The sequence below is a fragment of the Strix uralensis genome, chromosome 2, assembly GCF_047716275.1.
Source record: "Strix uralensis isolate ZFMK-TIS-50842 chromosome 2, bStrUra1, whole genome shotgun sequence".
Taxonomy (NCBI): Eukaryota; Metazoa; Chordata; class Aves; order Strigiformes; family Strigidae; genus Strix; species Strix uralensis.
Window position 1 is genome coordinate 108,357,286 of NC_133973.1, and position 19,603 is coordinate 108,376,888.

The 19,603-nt window shown below is 43.9% G+C and overlaps 1 protein-coding gene across 1 annotated transcript; it reads right to left on the bottom strand.

The window, feature by feature from the left end:
• Nucleotides 1-616: 616 nt before the first annotated feature.
• On the bottom strand, nt 617-19,189 carry TMEM272 (transmembrane protein 272). Its single transcript, XM_074861005.1, has 4 exons — nt 19,132-19,189; nt 11,422-11,481; nt 5,004-5,086; nt 617-986 (listed from the first exon to the last, which is right to left on the bottom strand). The coding sequence occupies exons 1-4, from the start codon at nt 19,187-19,189 to the stop codon at nt 624-626; spliced, it is 564 nt and encodes a 187-aa protein (XP_074717106.1). The 3' UTR covers nt 617-623.
• Between the last annotated feature and the right edge of the window lie 414 nt (nt 19,190-19,603).

Sequence of the window (19,603 nt, forward strand, 5' to 3'; positions counted from 1 at the left end):
TGCTTTCTAATCCAAGTTCAGAAGAGACCTGGGGGCCATATTCAGGCTGCCTTTTACATATGCTCGTATTGCTATCATAGCTACACTAACAGTGGCCTGAATAGCTCCTTAGTGAGTATCTAAGTTACTGTCAAAGTCCATGCGCCATGCAAGGTGGTCTGAATACATCCCTTTATCTTTTTTTCTCAGCTCCCTCATCTGTAATGCAGGGACTATAACATACCTCAGCAAGGCTACGGAGATGTTCAGATCCCAGTGAAGAGGATAACATGGCTACTTTTATAGACAAAGATGTACTATGCTGAAGCAACATAAGGGGACCTGGTTTTGTAGGAGTTTGGCATCTGCAAGAGCTTAATCCAGACAGAATATCCAAGAGTTAAAAAAGGGATGTAGAAGTTAGCAAGAGTGCACCCTGGCATCTGTAGCAGCAATTTTACATTGACTATGCTGTATTCCAGTTTAGCTATTGCCAGTTGTCACTGTATTTTACAATTTCATCTTGCAGTTGACTGCTATCATACATATATAAAGTACAACAAAGATGTACACAAGGGTGAATTATTGCCTCTTCTTTGTTGTACACTCTTTCCCAGACATCTGGGGCTTTATTTATGTGGCATTTAGTCTTCCTCAGAAGAGTATCTTTGCCTGGAAAAACAATATATGCAGCAGCTACAAAAGATAAGGAGAAAGAGAACAGTATGGCTAATAATGAGAACACCAACAGCAAAAATGTACAAGGTTTTGTCACAGTAATCCTGAGGCTGATGGAAAGGTGGGATGAAATTCGGCAGGTACACAGAAAAAACCCAGTAGTTCCCAAGAATGAACCAGAGAAAGAGGAAAAGGCTGAGGGTTAGATGGATGTAGTACTTGTGAGCATTCTGCCTCCAGGGATATTCATCGTCATCATCATCATCAATCACAACAGACTTGGAAAGCAGCTGCCTCATCCTGGTTGAGTCGTACAGCAGGAGAGTCACCTGGAGGCATTGAGGGAGGAAAGGGAATAAGTTAATTGGCTGTGGAAAGTCTGAACACCTTCTGGCCACTGCCAGCCTTTGGGCCAAATTAAAACCGAGTGTGGGAAAATCATGTAAGAGAAAGCTGAGGAGCTACAAATGAGGCAGATCCTGCTGGAAAATAATGCATTTTTTCCCTACAGTTTATTCACCAGTGAGATTTAGGCCAGACATTGGAAAAAACTTGACAATGGTAAGGGTGGAAAGGCATGAGAACAGATTGTGTAGGGAGATGGCAGCAGCTCCCACACTGGAGACTTTTAAGAACAGATTAGTGTAACTGCTAAATGAGTTAAGTAGAGTAGTTCCGTCCTTGTAGTGGGTGGATTTGTCTCTCCTAACTCTTTTTTCCATGTCTATATAGGTGAATCAGCATAAATAAAATTATGAAGGATCTAGACTTTGACCTAAACCCCAAATAAATTGCTTCAGATACTCGGAATGATTCTGTCAAGTTTTCTTCAGTTAAGCATCATTTTCACAGATAGATTGCTCCATTCCTGTCTTCAGTCAGAACTGGCAGAGAAATAGGTGGAATACCATGATACTGTGAGGTTAGGAAGGTCTGGTCTACAGGGAAATGCAGTAGAACATCAGCAAAACGTAGATTTCTAGTTTAGTCTTGGCAATACAAAGTCTGTAGGTAGGTTGACTGCAGTGTAGAGAAGCTTTCAAATTTCTGTCCCCTAAATGACTTTCTTAATTTTGGTAGATTTATAGGAGACATATATACAGGGCCCAACAAGGCCAAACTTTGTGAAACCTGTGTTATCTTGCTACACCTGAAACACTTGTCCCAGTCCTCAAGGTACTAGCTGTTGTAATCGCAACCCCCATTTTTAGGTACTCAGGTTCCTGTGCAAGCCTCCCTGCAGCGAGCTGTGTCTTTGGGAAAGGGACTCTAAGAAACCAACTGATCAGGAAGCTGCCTTGTCCAACCAGGAATGAAATTCAGAGGGAAAGGCAAAAGATGCGGATTTACAAGTGTCTATGAGGAGCGATTTACTGTCCAAGCAGGGGTTCTCAGCCATGTTCTCTTTCCCAAACTTACATTCTGTGCTCATTTTTCTGCTTGAAATGAGAGAGAAGAGCACCTGTTGTTTTACACCCTCCCTTCTCCATTAGTCAGTGATTAATGGTGAGAACACTGGCTAAGGAAAACCCATTTGGGTCTATGTTCTGTGTGGTTCAGATTTTAGTCCGTGTACCCCATTTTCTAGAGGCAAGGCTTAGCAAGAAGATCCAGGACATCTTGGGAAGAGGATTCTCTTGCTCTTCCCTGTAAAACTGTTCAATTATGTATAAGTGATTAAATAATTGTTCACAAAGCCAGCTGTTTGTCTAGCCCAGATGTTGGCATCAGTTTGTGAAAAACAGAGATTAAAGTCCCAGCACCAACATAGGCAAAAAAATGGTGTTTCCACTGGATGCTTCACATCCAGCTGAACTCTCAAACTGGTAGACTTGTTCAAACCAGCAGAACATCTTCTCAGGTTAACATTTATTTAAGGCAGGCTCACGACACACAGGAGGGATAAACCTACTTGGCCAGTGGGTCTGAGGTTTCCACATGGGGACCTGTGGCTTGACCTGAAGTTCTGCGCAGTTCATTAGCTTTGAGGTGAGCTCAGCACATAGGCAGCTGCCTGTACTCAAGCTTCAAAAAGCTCAGCAATGCAAATGGGGTTAAATGGCAGATGAACATTGGTTTTGAGGAAGTCAGAGAAACCTCCCAGGTGGATTTATAGATCTCAACTGCATCTCACCAGTTCTTGGAAAGTGCATTTAATTCTTATGGATATTGCCTTGCCAAACTGTGATTGAAGCAAATTCTGGCAGTTGCTCACATTGTTAATAATTGCTGAATATACATTTATGGAGCAGCATGAGATGAATTCAGCTGGCCTCTCCGGATGCTGTAAAATGGTTCAGTTGCTTGGTGAACATCTGTAGGTTACCATTGCCTTTTAAAGACTGGAGGTGGTAAAGAAATAGATGAGGAGCCTACAAATCTGTACAGATCTGGGCCAGAATGATCTGCCATTAAATGATGTCCATCACAGGACAGTGTTCATTCAGACTTCATCTTGTACCCCTTCTCTGATCTTTTAACTTTCAGAGGTCAAGCAAATGTACTGCTCAGTGAAGTCGGTGCAGTCTGATAAACATAACAGAAGGCAGAGTTGAAACAGGTGGAATTTGGCTGCAGGTCAAGCACTATGAGATGACACATGAATTAGGCCAATCTAATTCTGACCAAATGTATTGCCAGACTGCACAATAGGTAGTCTTGCTGTCAACTGAAGCCAAATTCAAGCCATTATTTGACGTCAGCAGGAATATTAACTGACTCACCACCTTATTTAGGGTGAGAAAAACTGACTTTATAGCTAAGAAACAGTCAACATTTTTGATGAAGGCTTCAATTCATTAGCATGAAGATTTTCTTTCAGTTCTTCTCTAACCTTTTCTAAACTATTATTAAACGAACTTTTGATTATACAGATAAGTCCACTGGTGTGATCGAATGACTAAACATTTGCCAGTAGAACTCATAGCATAGCAAATTCCTTATAACAAGATTAAGCACTTTATTTTTTCTCTATTTACTTATTTACTGACCAAAGGTTCTCAGGGGGATGATTCATATCCCAGTGATGTACTGCAGTTTGGTTACCACTGTGAAAGACTGTGGAGGATATAGAGACCTAGAGAGGAATATTCTTTCCCCTTTCTTTTCATCCTGGCAAAGAAAAGAGGCTAGAAACATTATCAAAGGGGAATGTAGCTATCTCCTGTCTGCAGCATCTGCTGGCTGCGATATGCAGTGCTGTCAAGTCAGCGACTAGCAGGTTTCCTTTCAAGGGACAGGCTGCCTGTACCCATACATTAAGCCACAACCCATCAGGTCTGCCCTGTCTGCGCTGCTGGTGGCAGGCTCCTGGGAAGGTAGGCTGGGTGCTGGGTTGCTGCTGCCTCCCGTTAGCTGTGTAGGACAGCCAATGCTACCAGTACAGATGTTCCCTCCGGCAGCAGCACTTGGTGTTCTTAGCCCTTCATGCCTCAGCGGTGGGGTTCCAAAGTTTTTCCTTCAGCTCTACCTCTTTTCCTTCCTTTGTCAGGAACATCATTGGGACATCAAAAAAAGGTTTTGCTTAATCCTGCTGAGAAGCCTTAAAGTAGCTCTGCAGTCTGTTGTGACAAGCCTCTTCATGCCCACTAGCAGCCAGTTAACACCATCTGCAAAGGGACTGTCAGAATAGGGTGATCCTTTATCCTAGAGCCACACAAAATTATAGATTTATAGTGACCAGGGTGTGACAGTTATATAGGGGTGTCTCTATTTGTTAAGCAGCCAGGCTCTGGCTCAGCGAAGATATAAGTGAGCACAGTCCACTAGAAGACCGTTAGCTGTGGTTATAAAATGCTGTGCCTAGATTAATAAGCTGTGATGCAAGGATATATTTACTCTGGAAGGAAGCCATGCTGCTGCACAGTCATTGCTTCTGGCCAGGTCAGCGTGGGAGTAAATTGAACTTGTGAAGGACTATGTACAAACACCTGTAGTTTTATAGTATTCCCAAAGTTAGGAGAGTAACTTCACTTTTTGTCCAGCGTGTGTGTTTGAAAATGAAGGAGAAAGGTCTGGCAGGCTTGGAGTAATGCTTGTGGAAATAGGACCCCATTTACCACAGGCATCCATGTTATGTAGTCATTTTCCTCAGTAGGGATGGCAGCACAGATGCTGTGATGCAGAAGAAAGTCACACCACAATGTGTGGGACAATGCTGAATGCTGAACTCATTAGTGTCTTACTTGACTGACGGGTGCTTTAGGTGCTGAAACAAGCACAGTTTAATCCCGGTAAGTCTCTTCAGTACTGCATGCACATAGCTGTCTGGAGCCATCATTATGTCTTAACTAGCAAGTCAAAGTCTAGTCACACAAAATATTTTTCACACACAGAAGGCACATTACCTTTAAGCTGCCAATCACGCCACCCACCAACAGATATAATGGAATTAGTGGCTGAACTGGGCAATCTTCCAAAAACTTCATTCCTGAACAGTGAAAATTAATGTTTGTTATCTCAAGTGATCAAATAGTGCAACAAGCTGTACAGTGAAAACTAAAGATGCTGTAAGTGAAGTGTAGTGCTTAGACCCAAGACTTGCATCCAGCGTCTGTTGAAATGGGGGCTGAATTAATGGGGGTTTGCATCTCCCACTACAGGAGTGAGGACCATGAACAAGCAAAAGGCAGGAGAAGGAAGAGAGAGAGCAAAGGTAACAACAGCATTACTGTTGTTCTGGCATTACTGATCAGAACCAGGTACATAGGTCATTATCTTCATCCACTGCATCTTTGTTAAATGAATGATTGACTGAGGTGTACAGGAAATTTTCATCAGCAGTAGAAAATTCATTGAAAATCAAAACTGTTTGTGAAAAGAAGGAATTCCCATAAGCTTCTCTCATGCCTTTCCTGCTCATTAGCTCCCCTGAGTGTGGCATGTTCCCGAGTCAGATGCCTGGAAGATTGGGAGCCAGTGCCCATGGGAGCACCTAGAACCATTTTAGCTTCCCAGGCAGCTGATAGGGAACCACAGAAGCTCGATTACCCAGGCTGCTTGAGCTGCTGGAGGCTAAAAGTATTGGTTGTTATGGAGCCAGGGATCCTGGCAACCCTCAAATCTACTGCTAGGAAGAGAAAGCTGGGTAGGTCTTAGGGAAGGGAGTATATGGCAGTATAAGGATGTTGCTGGCAGTAGACACTGAAGCTTGTGATACAGGTCTGTGGCAGTGAGACTCATCTGTCCAAATATAGATGTCTGCAATGCAGGCATCCATATCTGAACTAGTTTCCTAGACTCTCTTTATAGTCAATAGGGAGAAATAGACACTTGTAAAATTCAATTCATCTCATCCTAAGATAGGCATTTAAAATAGGTCAGATCAGTTGGGCCCTGAAAGTGCCTCTTTCTCTCCATGGCTATACAAGGAATCTAGACAGCCAGCTGTAGATAGCTAAAGTTAGCTGAGATGAATCCTCTGCCCAAGTCTCTTTACCCAGTGGCATCTTTAGTCAATTTTAAACTGTTCATTACACATTTTATTGTTATTGATCCCCTGTTTCAGGGCTTCTACTGATCAGTTGCAGAGGACAGAAAGGATTTTCTGTTTTCATCTTGTATAAATCATTTCCAAGGAGAAATTCTGACTTTTCTCTGAATAATTGCATTTATCTAGATGCAGGATACTGAAAGCAATGTGCTGGTCTCAGTGCTAAACATCTCTCAGGTGGAACGTCTTGCCTCCATATTCAGAACTACACCAAACAGGAGGGATCAGGAAAGAAGTATCAGTGGGTTTTTTTTTTTACTGCCTTCTTCAGCTTGTCAATTTTCTCACCAAATCCACTGCTATTGCTGGTCCAGAACGTTGCTGATGTCCTGAACCTCTCTTGCACTCTTTGCATAGCATAATATAGGTGTTCTGGATTGTGGTTGCTTTCTATAGATCTTACATTAGTCACAGTATACAGGACAGTGTTTTGTGACCTGCTGTGTATAAAGGCTGTGAAGTCCAGTGGACTCCTCTACACTAAGTATTTATTACCAGCCTTCCCATAATTAAAAAGGGCTGGACTTAGATGGATTTGGACTCTCTCCCTTTTTGTTCCTATTGCAAGGCTGTAATTTTTGTCCATTTTACCACTGTGTATCACTGAGACCTGCTCAGATACCCAACTCTACAGAGGTAGGCAGCAGGGAAATCATCACGAATTATATCATTTTCAGAAAGCAGCAGCCAGGGTTTCCAGAGTCCTTGGCCCTGTAATAGCCTGCCACAAAAGCAGCTGGCCAGGGATCTCAGGGAATATATTTCAGTTTAGGAACCTAGGCAATTTCTATTTCCAGTGTGTTACTGAGATTTTGATCTGAGCCCAAAAAAAATAAATCAAGAAAATATGCCAATTTTTTTTCATGGAGCTATGATTCTGTTTCCCAGACAAATCTATTATGGAGTCCTTTCACATATGTAACATGACAGCAGTCAGTCTTGGGAAGGATTTGAATGACAGGCAGTGGTACTCTGTAGATTTTGGGAGAATATTGCAGGCAGATATGACAGCAAAAGAGGAGGTGAAAGGGGGTAAAACAGTAGTAACTTGAAAAATACAGCACTATGGGTGAATAGGAAATATGGACCCACTCTTGACAGATGGGTACTGATATTTGTTACAGTGAAATCTAGGCACACACATCATGTGCCAATCAGTTCACACACAGCATGTGCCTGACTTATTTGGGAACATGAAAACTAGTAGGAGAGCATCAGTGCTAGCTCTTCTTTCCCATGAGCACGAGATATGTTTTCGTTCAACTGTTAATGATGGGATATATGGACCATGAGAGATCAAAGCTCTTCTTCTAGTGCAATGGTCCCTGCAAGCCAGAGCGATCTGTTCTGAGTGAAGAGCAATTGAACCTGACCACAACACAGACCAGCGCATGAGTCCAAATGAATAAACCAACAACCTTTGCAAGATCAGACACAGCGAGGATGTCCAACAGCTCGCACAGTGTCCAAAGGATAAAAAGAGATGGGAGGCTTGGGGAAGCAGAGGTACTTGCACATTTTACCTCTTGGCTACCACAGAACAACACTGCAGTGGAATCCGGAACACAAAGTCCAGCCAAGTGGAAAGAGCGCTTGTGAGCGATCAGGACATGAGCTTCTCTAAGGACACCATTTTGGGCATTTTTGTGGCATGGCCCACAATGGATGACTATTAACCAAATGTCCTCACGACTCATGATTATCCATGAGATATAAGATCAGGATGAATGAAAGCCAATACAGCGTTGTCCTCATTTTAGCTGCTTTGCTCTTCTCAGGTAGCTGAAAATGGCTGAAGTGCATCCCACGGTAAAGGATGGCTGCTGTGTAGCAAGGCTAATCTGGTGTCTGGTGCCCATTCCCCACCTTCTCTTCTAATAGGAGGCAGAGGACACAACATGCCAGGCCATTTTCAGTTGTTCCTAGTGGATGACTGCAGCTGCTATTACTTAGTGTAGACCTCAGTCAGTCCTTGGTCTGTAGGCTTTACACTAGGATCTGCTACAGAGGATTTATCTCAAAGTAATTGCTTCTGGGCACCATTTTATCAGCAAATCAGAGGAAACTCACAGAAAAGGTGTGTGGCCAAAGCACTGAAATGCAAGGAAAGATTATGGTAACAGCACCCGCTAAAGAACAAGACTGGCTCCCATGTAAAGGTACAGAGTATGAGAATAGGCTTCAGACAACTATAGGGAGCGCTTGAGAGTTGAGGAATTATTTGGTGTAGATATGAGTATAAGGAGTAGTACTGGGTTAAATTTGAGCAGGGGAAAATTTAGATTCCCTATTGAGAAAATTATGTCATCAGCTTTCAAATGTGATTTAGCTACCCCTGGGGAACGCTGTATATAAAGGTAGTCTGGACAACATACAAGAATGTGTTATTAGGAGCAATCCTTTGCTGTTCCGGAAACTGAAAAAACATTCTCAAAAAAAGTCTTATGAAGTGCTTCCATAGCTCTCTCTATTTTTGGAGTGTTTAGTGAAAAAGAGGGATCATCTCTACCAGTAAAAGTTAGAAAGCTGCTAAACAATCTGTGGCTTAAATGATGTCACAAGTCTGGAGCTTGGAAAATTTGCTGAGTACCTTGACTTACATTGTGATTTACAGTACTACCAAATTTTAAAAGTGTATACTGTTAGTGTGTAATCATTACTGGGGCTACCAGCTATTTATCTCTGAATTTTAACAAATATTATTATAATTTATTTGCTAACATTTGAAAATATCTCAGTTTTCCTCTGCAGAAAGCAAGAACCAAAATGACTGGAGGCACACCAGTAAGTTATTCTCTGAAATCATGGTAACAGAATGTTATCAGAAAATCAGAGGCTTTTGCTTGGATAATAAATATCTGCATTTTCCTTGACATTTCATTTTCCTAAAAATGTCTTTGCAGATATGTAGCTGCAGGAAACCAATATCCTCTGACAACACTATATTACAGTGACATTATCTCTTAATTTCAGTAAGTTGTGGGAAAAAAGGGCTCTATATCTGATGCAGGAGCTACCCAGAGCTCCAGGCTAGTATCTTACTGTACACTTTCTACTTCTCACTGATCTTAAAGATATTATGAACTATTCCTAGGAAATTATATTTATAAGTGGTCAGATTCCAGCCCTGGATTCATTTCTAGAAGGCTGGCTGTTAATACACGTGCAAGCTGTACCACACTTTGAATTATACCTTCCCACCCCTATTCCACAGCTCAGACATATTCAGCCTGAGGAAAAGCTAAAGCTAAAATCCTCTTAAGGGATAAATAGCAATTTTAAGTCATGGATAAGCATAAGAGCCTAAGTGTTGAGATGTAACAGTTCAGTCCATTTCCCTACTTCCTAATTGCTCCTTAATCCTTCATTAGAACTCCCTAATTCCTAGTTAGGACGTCCTAATCAGAATCCTACCACAGTCATCACTGGTACTCAGAAGAGCCCAGATAAAGGAACCAGCACCAACCTTTAGCTGAACACTTTTTCTGTGGGTTTGGCCAACTATACATGCCAACAGGCTAGGTGTCCTGACTCCCTTAAAAGTCATCTCATCTCAATGCAGACACCTAAAAGAGGGTATGAGACTTTCATGGTCAGAAAAACCCATTTCTCTTAACTGCTTGCAAGGGCAACATACGGCATTTAGCTTAGTTACAGATGCGTACGGTCCAAACCTAGGTGAGATGCATCTTGCCCACAGCATCTGCATGTAGAGTTCATTTGCACCATCTTTCATGAATAATGAGGCAAAAGGTGAACAACTTCTCAAGGACACCCATCTGGAATGATTGTAAGGGCTCTTGAGGACAGGACTTAAAATTCAAAGTGATCTGGATACACTGGAAAAAGGCATCCAAAATCTGTGAGATGACAGCCAATAAAGCTGAACACTGAATACAGGAGAGAAAACTTCAATGTAAATAAAAAATGAGGAATGTCTGATGGGGAGCCGTGCTGCCAAAAACCATCTGGGCTTACAATGCACCATAAACTAAATTGGAGCCAATGAGTTGGTGCAGAGAGCATCTTTCATTTTGAGGTGTGTTTACAGGAATCCTGCATGTTAAACAGAGGAGCTAATTATTCTGCACTGCTCATTCCTCAGGTCTCAGCTGGAGTCCTGTGTTTCGTCTTTTTTTTTTTTTTTGAGGGGAAAAAAAAATAGTTACATTGGCCAGAGGCCAAAGGAGGGAGGCAAAAATGCAAAATAAAAAACTACAGAAACAGTGACCTGTGAGGTCAGGATGAAAGAAGCAGGTTTTTGAGATCTCTGGGGGAAAAAAAGAGAAGATGGAGCAGGGTTATAATAGCAGCCTTCAAACAGTTCAAAGGTTCTCTTGAGTAGGATGGTGACCAATCTGTCTTTGTGACCACGGTGGTTAGGACAGGCTGTAATCTGTATAATTTGCCATAGGGAAGATTTAGGTTGGATATGGGGGAAAATATTTTGTCTGTGAGAGCAATAAAATTCTGAAATAGGCTCCTTGGGAAGCTGTGGAATTTCCTTGAGCAAGGGCAAGTCAGACATCTGTCAGGGATGCCATGAGCATGTGAGCCTGTCTGAAAGCAGAGGTGGACTGGTGTCTCTACCGATGTTTCTCAAGTGGAGGTCACAACCCATGTGGAGGATGTGAAGGGCCCAAAGGGAGTAATGAAGTGTTAGAAAATGCTCAGCTGAAAAAAAAAAATCTATGTTAATGGTAAGGAAAAGGTGATGCTTAAGAAAAGAAGAGCCTTATGCAGTTTAAAAATGTATAAAATTCTGCAGCTCAAAGGATTTTCCTTTCCTTTCTTAAATATTTGATCTTGAAATGCTACTCACAAATCCAGCCTTTGGGGGGTTATACAGCGACAGATCAGCCAAAAACAGGTCTCACTTTCATAAAGATGGAGAAATAGCAGCCTAGATATCTCTTCTTCCCTTCCAGCCCTACGCTTCTAAGATTTTTGCAGTGCAGTTAATACAGAGGGATCCTGATTAATGAAATCTTTTCATGTGTCAGATTCTGAGCTTCCTCCAACAGACAGAGCCCTGTATTGAGGTAAGACACACTGGAGGGGTATTTGAGACAAATAGGGTCAGAATTCAAGCACTGCTTCCTCCCCACCATGAAGTGTGGGCTGGGATTCTGTCTGAAACTGAAGGACCAACACACAGGTTTAACAATTGGAAACTTTTAAGTTTTACAACACCTTTCTTCCACCAGATGTGTTAACCTGCCACAGAGTGTCGGGAAGTTCCTATTTTTAAATTGCGTTAGTAGTCAACTTACCTATAAAAGTCATGGACAGTGGTAAGGCAAGGAAAGCGAGGAGACCAAATATAAAGCATGCTGTGAATGAGAAAAGAAAGACAGGGTTATTGGGACTGGTTGAAGTTTAGAGACCATCAGTTCCATCCAATGCTTTACAGATGCTATTTATCCATAAAGTTGTGTAGCAAGAAATGCAGTGCCCTCAGTGGAGTGGGAATATAGTGTTTATGGTGCAGCGTTTGAGATGATGGGACCAGCAAGTGGTTTATCACTCTCTCAGAGCTCAAGCTTCTGTTTTTTAACCTATACATTGTTAGTCCTTGTATCTGTGGAAGAGCAATGAGAGACACAAGCTGCTTTTGTTGCTACTACTTCTATCTGTCTTATTGCAAGGGCAAGGACTCAGCCACTGCTGCCTTAGCCTGCGTCAACTTCAGAGGAACTGCCAGGTGACTGTGCAGTAACAAGTAACTTTGCATCAGCTAATCCATGGCAACTGATGAGCCGTATCTGTTTGCTAAGCAAATAATAGCTTTAATGACATTCCACTTAGTTTTCACTGATAGCTAAATAAACTGTCTTTACTGCAGATGTGAATAGTTTCTGGCTGGTCTAACTCCCTGACCCAACTCAGCTCATAAACACAAAGGCAGCAGTCCCGCTGCAAGGAGTGGGACTTGTCATTGGGATAGATCAGCTTAAGCTGCATGGAAGGATGTTTTAGAGGTGCACATAGACTGTTCCTGCAGGTGAGTGGATCTGAGGTGCTTAGTTACTCCCCAGAGAGCTGCTGGTGTATCTGAGCCCTGATATTTTCCCAGAACAGCCTGATGCTGCAGAGGATGAATGCTTACCTTTGCAGAAAGTGAGAAACAATAACGTCAAGAATAGTGTGAGCAGCCTGTCTTACAAGAGCTGTCACCTCTGTGCCTAATCATGAACACTTGGCAATATTAAAGTGAAATGCTGCCCTGCAAAATGAGAGTAAAACATAATGAGGACATTCTGTGGAGAGTGTCCCTGCAGAGTGCTTCTGCAAATGGCTCAATCTGCAAGTAGATGCGTAAGGAGGCAGAAGGGCAGTAAACGGAGGAGGGCATAGATTGCAGAGGGGCTGAGAAGGGCATGGATAAGAAAAGGAGTAGGATGTCTCCTTGGGGGATCATGAAAAAAATCTTGGAGCAAGCATTCAGGGTTGGTTTGGGACGAGCCCTTCTCCAGGCAAACTGTGTCATGAGGTTCCCTGTGCCAGAGAACTGCAACCTCTGCGAGTGGCATCCTCCTCACCGTGCAGGACCACGGGGATACTGCCAGCACCCTGCGTACAGTGCCACTCTGGGAAGCTCTTAAGTGCTGTCAAAACATCACCCTCAGGGTGCCATAGAGAAAAAGGGAAACATCATTGCCTCCATTTTACAGAAGGAGAAACTGAGACAGAGGACATAGAAGCGGCATCAATATTCAGGGCAGATCTACCAGGCTTTCTGACTTGCAGACACTTTTCATGGGAACACACCATCCCCCACACGCTGCTCGTGTTTCCTCTGCAGAGAACGAGGATCTTACACTTCAGTGCTTGAGAGACATCTTTCTTTCTCAGAAGTAGCATGTTTGTTATCTATGAATTGGTAGAGACTGAAGATATTTTGAGCTGAAGAAAGCACTTCTGTTTCTTTGTGCCACCCCCTCCTCCTCTCCCTGTTGGCTGGTCTCTCTCACACACACACACACACACACATTTTTGCTCAGGCTCTCCTATCTCTTGAATGCTGTACAGTAGAGAAATTCTTCCTCTGCTTGAATAGTGTCCTACACTTGACTAAGCTCTTTCAAACGCTGACAGTCTCTCATTAAAACAACTCAGCCTAGAGCCTCTCTTTTCACCACATGTCACATTTCGTGCTAGGTCCTCTTGCTGTTACATTATCTAGACTATTATTTTCATATTTGGAAGCGATGGTATTGTAGCTGAGTTGGGCTTCCAATACACCCATGAATATCACCTGCAAATAGTGCCCACAGCCTGGGCAACTCATTTATCTGGTATCCAAACGAGTGCAGTTCAGGTCTGCAGGAGCTGCACTGACTGCCTGGTGTTGCCAGAAGTCCTGTCATCATGGCACAGCACTCAGAGAAGCATCACCCCTCTGCCTGCAGTTTCATAGCTGCCTCCTGTTTCTGTCCTTGCTGCACGGGCAAGTACTCAGGAGCCCGGTGGGAGGAGGCATCATGTCCTTTCTTAATCGTGCAGCGCATGGTCTGTCTGACCCCCGGGGAGGGACGCTGTGGAAGGCTCTGTAAAAGGCTCGGGGGGGGCCCTGTATATGTGGAGCTGTGCATCTGGCACACAGGTGTCTGTGTTTGCTTGTGTCTAGCATCTACCTGATAGCTTGATTTTGGAGGGGAGAAATGGGAGGTAGGGACCACTCGGAGCTCAAGAGAAAAAGATAATGGTTCATTAATTCCCCTCCCAAAGCAGTCGATGGGAATGTATTTACTCATTATCTCCCCATTCAGCTACAGCCTCTTAGGTCTCGAATTGGAGGGGCAGATGCATAGTCTGGGAAGGCTTCCAGGTCCATGTTTAACAAAGTGAGACTCTCAACAATTGGCTACACAACTGGCAGGGCTCCGCAGCCGTTCTCAATGCCGCTAGCAGCACTAAAGACTCTTTTCCCTGAAACGTGTGGGGTTTTCACAGAAATGCTCTTCAGTCGGGACACACACGCTCTCTGCCTGGATTTGTCTGGGTTGTGCTGCCCCGTTCTGGTCCAAAGACAAATTGCTTACGAAAATGGTATTTGCCGCAGGGTAGCACAGCTCTGCAGAGGATGCTGCTATCCGTGCAGTTTCACGTGTGGGACTTGTGATATTTTCAAGTCAGTGATATCGCCTCACAGGCTAGACAGAAAAGCCCCTGGACCCATTCCTAGAAAAAGTAGCAAAAAAGGGCTGATAGTCTCTAAAAACACAACGGGGTGAGGGAAGTGTTTCTGGGCAAGGCTCAGAAGGACATCTGCTCTGCAAAGGTGGTGTCAGGGCATGAGGCAGGAGAGGCCCCTGCTCTGCACCTCCAGGACAGCATGTGGTGGGGCACTGGTAAAGTCCTGCTCTGGGAGGCATTAGTGGGCGAGACCTAACGTGCAGGGAAATGAGTGAAGGGAAGAGCTTGTGTCTGGGATCACAACAGAGGAAGAGGAGAGCAAAGTGACTGTATATCTTGCATGTTCCTTGAAATCTGCAGACACAAAAATCAGATCAACAGGTGCAGATTTTGTGTCTCCTGCCCAGCAGGACGGTCAGCTGATATAAATCTGCTATTTAGCTGAGTTACTCCTGCCAGGGTCTCCCCACAGAAGTAAATGAACTTGAAATCACCGTTACGATTATGGCTGTACGTCATGGTCTCTCTTCTGATGCCTGAGCTGTTACGTCTTCCATAGCCATGCCCCTGCACTGCAGTTCTCCTCCCCTCCCTCGGCTACTCCCCAGTTATCCGACCCCAGCTACGTGCCTGGCCTCAGAGCATGCAGCAGATGAGTTGTCCTCTGGCATGTGGGATGGATCTGGAGGCAGTACTGGACATGACACCAATTTACCTGCAGGCTCCTCAGATTTTATTTTGCTGCCATGATTTCTCCAAGCACTTGGAAGTTTCAAATCAGCTCAGTCTGCCCCTGTTTACTTTGAAGACAGAGAAAAGTTTCTTTCTTTTCAGGTAAGAAGAGTCCTCATGGGATTTTCAGAAGTGATTTATGAATACAAATCTCAACCTACCCACTCTTCTTAGGTAGTATGCTAATACGGCTGTAGTGCAACCTACTCAGTAGAGTGTGTGACAAGCTCTCTGATAATAAATACAGTAATAAATGAAGTGTTGTGTACATTACCATCACTCTCAAATGCTGTTTGTTCTATAGCCTGTCAGGTTCCTGATAAAAAAAGATTATTTTTTTTAAAATGACATGCTACCAGCTTCCAAACAAATTCTTCAGTTATCCCAGGATTTATCTGCATGAACAAGCTGAGGAGCAAAACTCTGCGTGTAATCTCACAGTAGTCCCTTCAGATGCCCCATGGGAACAGTGCTCTGAAGGGAGCTGACTCTCAGCAGTCTGGATGTGAGCAAATTTGGGTCAGTTGGCCCAGCCTGGGGTCTGATCATGCCCTGAGGCAGATACAGATGGTAGTGCACTAGCTTAGCAAGCAGTGTCACAGTGTGCTGTACAGCAGCATGGACACTGGTGGTGTAGCAGGCTGGAGTGCAGACGGGTAGCAGATATTTTCATCCACTTGTTATTCCTTCACAGTATCTGTAGGCATCCCCTGCAGTATTGACAGAGACTCGGATTAAAGAAAGGATGCAGTGTGTGTAGGTGCTGTGGTGGCAAAGCAAGTCTTAATGGTTCTGCTTGGGGAACCAGCTCCAAGAAGATCATACATTTTACAGACCGGAGACAAGTCTGCCCATGGGTTTGGTAGCTGTGGATACTATGTGTCTTTCTGGGCTTTTGAGTGACAGGAAAATGTCACTACATCAGATGGGATATGCAGAAAAGATTTGAACAAACTAGCTTTGAAGGAAAATAATTAAATCTGTTCAGCTTGGCTAGCCAATGACCAAATGAGAGAAAATAACAGCAAGGTTTGAGCACTGAAAAAAAGGACCTGTGGGTGATCCAGAGCTATGAAGGTAGAGACATGAGATGAACTTCTTAAGCAGAAACAAAGATTGCTTTATGTATGAGGCTAAGTGCCATAGCAAGGAGATAAATAATCTCTTGGGACAAATAGCAGGAATCCCACCTCAGGGTGATTTAATCCCTTGACCAAACTAGATATTCAGCAGCTGGAAGATTGAGCGTAAGGAACAGCCATTCCCATGGAGGTCTCCAGTCCCAGTGCAAAGCCACCATCGGAGACAGGGAAAGTGTGATAAGACTGACTTGCAGACCAAATCCAAGCTCAGGGCCACCAGCTGTTTGCTGCATGCCATCACTGTTTGCTTAGACAAGGTTGTGCTACTGTGAAACAGTACTTTGGTACCCAGATAAGCTATGCCAGCATCACACCGCCTAAAATTTAAGTTCCAGGTTCCAGCACTGACACCAGCAATGCTGTGCTCATCAGAAATTATGTAGAATAAGGAGGTACTAGTAATCTGAGAACCTTCAACATGGGGAGGATGCAGATGTAGATGTAAATGCAGATGCAGATGTAAATGTAGATAGATGTAAATGCAGATGTAGGTGCTTTGGGGGTTAGGCAATATTTTATGCCATGCCTCTTGCCACACTTATGCCATGGTCTAAATTCTGGTTTTGGCACCTTGTGATTAATTTCCAGATGTACTTTTAAAACAAGATTTAGGGATTATATAAAGAGCCACCAGTTTGCTTTGCAATAGACCCAGGGTAGTGGATTAGCCTTCTTTTTTTTGGTCAGTTAATTAAAGACTGCCCTAATGTTCTGAACTTAAATTGCTGTACCAAGTATGAAAATAATTTAGATGATGCTGCACAGGTAGGTTGACTCCTCAGAATCATTTAAATATCAAGAGACCATAGGTGCAAATGTGGGGCTGTGCTGAAATGCTCTTTGAAAAGCATACACAGGATGATGAGAAAAAGTAAAATTAAGTGTCACTGCACTTCAGGAGGGTTTGCATTTTAATGAACAGAAAATCAATTTTGGATGCACTAGCTGATCCATAGCTAAAGCTGAGCTGATTTTGAACTTAAATGTAATGAAAACCTAAAGATAATGAGTTTCCTGGAATGGTATTTCTGAGTTGCCTTACTCATGGGTAACTTTGTGGGTACCCAAGAGGGTACTCCTGGTGTAAGATGGCATAGATGAGATCAGAACTAATCCCTTTCAAACAAATTTCAGAAAGATCATTTATTTTCTCTGACATCATTAAAGTCCCAGTGCCAATTTAATACCAACAGGGAACAGTGACATTTTGCTTGTAACCAGTAGGAACAAAAATCAGAGAAAATACAACTTTTGCCTTTTTTTATTTTGATATTCACCAACAGGCCCATATCCCCCCCTACACGTCCTTTCTGTGGGCTGTGAGGGAGACCACGCCAGCCTGGTCCTTGTTCTAGGGGCTCATTGGGGTGTCATGAGAGTGCCGCATGCTCCACACTCCTCAGTGTTCATCACTCCCCAGCCCTCCTTTCCCCTGGGGCAATGATGAGCACAAACAAGTGGGCCAGAAAATGTCCTCTTCTTCGCTGCCTGTGCCAGGTTACCACGCCAGCCTGGTCCTTGTTCTAGGGGCTCATTGGGGTGTCATGAGAGTGCCGCATGCTCCACACTCCTCAGTGTTCATCACTCCCCAGCCCTCCTTTCCCCTGGGGCAATGATGAGCACAAACAAGTGGGCCAGAAAATGTCCTCTTCTTCGCTGCCTGTGCCAGGTTCCTATGGGTGGGCCTGGTTTGAACCCAGGCCAGGGCTGTCTGTCCCCCTGCCTTGGTTTTCTCTGAAGGGTTGTAAGGCAGCAAGGAGTTAAGGGGTTTAATCATTAATACAAGTTCATTCTGAACTTTGAGAGCCTTTCAAGTGAAGCCAAAAACAGGAATATAAAAGACCCCAAGGTAACAGCCCTAGACTGGCAAATGCAGCAATTAGTGTGGGTGAAGTACCAATTATGGTGAGTGGTCAAGGGGTTTTCTTCTCATATTTGAGTGGAATTAGAAATTGCTACTGCCTAGAAGTGAAAGCAAAAGGCATTTGCAACTAGGAATGAAAAGGAGATGCAGTCAGCAGGAGTAAGCTGCTTTAAACCCCTTGGATTTTAACCTCCTGCTAATGATACTGTTTCCCAGATCTTACAAAAACCCACCCCTGAAGCCTATTTCTCCTGTGCCTCTCAGTACAGCTTGTACGGCCCCCAGCCCAGGTCAGGTTTCTGCTGCTTTGCTCCTTGGAGAGCAAGAACCAGCATGTTCACCCAGCCCAGGAGCTGTCAGCTCATTACACCCCTCTGCGTCCTCCACCCTGGGTGGGATGAACCAGTTGCTTTAAAGCCTGAGTGAGCCCAGGCTGTCATGTGAAAGACCTCCATTCAGATAGCTGATGCTTCCTACCCACAACACGTGGCTGCTTATGAGGGCTACCTGCTCCTGCAGTGGCCATTGTGCCAGGGGCCAGGCAAGCGGAGGGACGAAGACCCTGCTCCCAATGTCTCTGGGTGAAAGGGAGCTATTCCTGACCATACTCTGTCCCTGACCTTGTGTCCCCATGTCAGCACACAGGCTGGCAGCAGTTTTGCTTTGCATGAATTGCTCCTGGGAGAGTTTGTTCCCTGGCTGGCTTCGCTGCTCTTTACCAGGTGGTTTTCCCTGCAGATACTTCTGCTGAACTACATGTAAGGTACCACTTGAAACAGGAGACAAACACATTATATTGCTTAGGTTGTCTGCTGCAATATGTATTTGGGTACTTGGCGGTGTTTGTATTTGTTTCAAATTTTACACTGGTCTGCTATAATCCAAATACTGCGGCAGGCAGGCACTGTCAGGATAGAGTTACTATTGTGTGCTCCATCAGCACACAAAATTGCCTAGAACAGGAAATAACTCAGAAAGGAGGGGAGAAAAGAAAACTTCAGTAGAAAATTCAGGTGGGTCTTGACATCATCTTAGTTCCTCTATATACCTGGCTTAGCAACAGGGCTGCCTAAATACAGAAGCAATTACTACCAGAACTACCTTACCATTGCTGGCAATTTTAGAAATGCACCGGTGGCAGGCTTTCTCCAGGCCGGCAGTCATTGTGAAGAGCCTTTTTGGGGTGTCTGTGGGGATACAGAAATGAATATGGTTATGAAAAGTGTCTTTAACTTACTAAATATGGGGCTTTGAGAAACCTGGTCTAGTGGAAGGTGTCCCTGCGCATGGCAGGGGGGTTGGAACTAGATGATCTTTAAGGTCCCTTCCAACCCAAACCATTCTATGATGCTATGAAATATCTTAACTCAGAGTCACTCACATACTTCGGCAGGCTTTCACTACCTTCAGAAAACTCAAATCATCCACAAATCCAGACAGCAGCCATCAATGAGGCATATTCAGAGTCAGGCATGCCTTCCAGCAGCTTTGGGCTTGCCTGCTGGTGATGATAGAGCTTTGGGGTCACAGGAAGGCTGGGGTAGAAGTATTAATGCTGTCTTCCTGAAAACTATAAAA

What these genes read in the sequence shown, in the direction of transcription:
- TMEM272 (XM_074861005.1), bottom strand. Translation starts at nt 19,189, where the DNA reads ATGACTGCCGGCCTGGAGAAAGCCTGCCACCGGTGCATTTCTAAAATT. An exon ending in TTCTAAAATTGCCAGCAATG is followed by an intron (nt 11,482 to 19,131) that starts GTAAGGTAGTTC and finishes TCTCATTCACAG; the next exon opens with CATGCTTTATATTTGGTCTC. An exon ending in ACTGTCCATGACTTTTATAG is followed by an intron (nt 5,087 to 11,421) that starts GTAAGTTGACTA and finishes TTCACTGTTCAG; the next exon opens with GAATGAAGTTTTTGGAAGAT.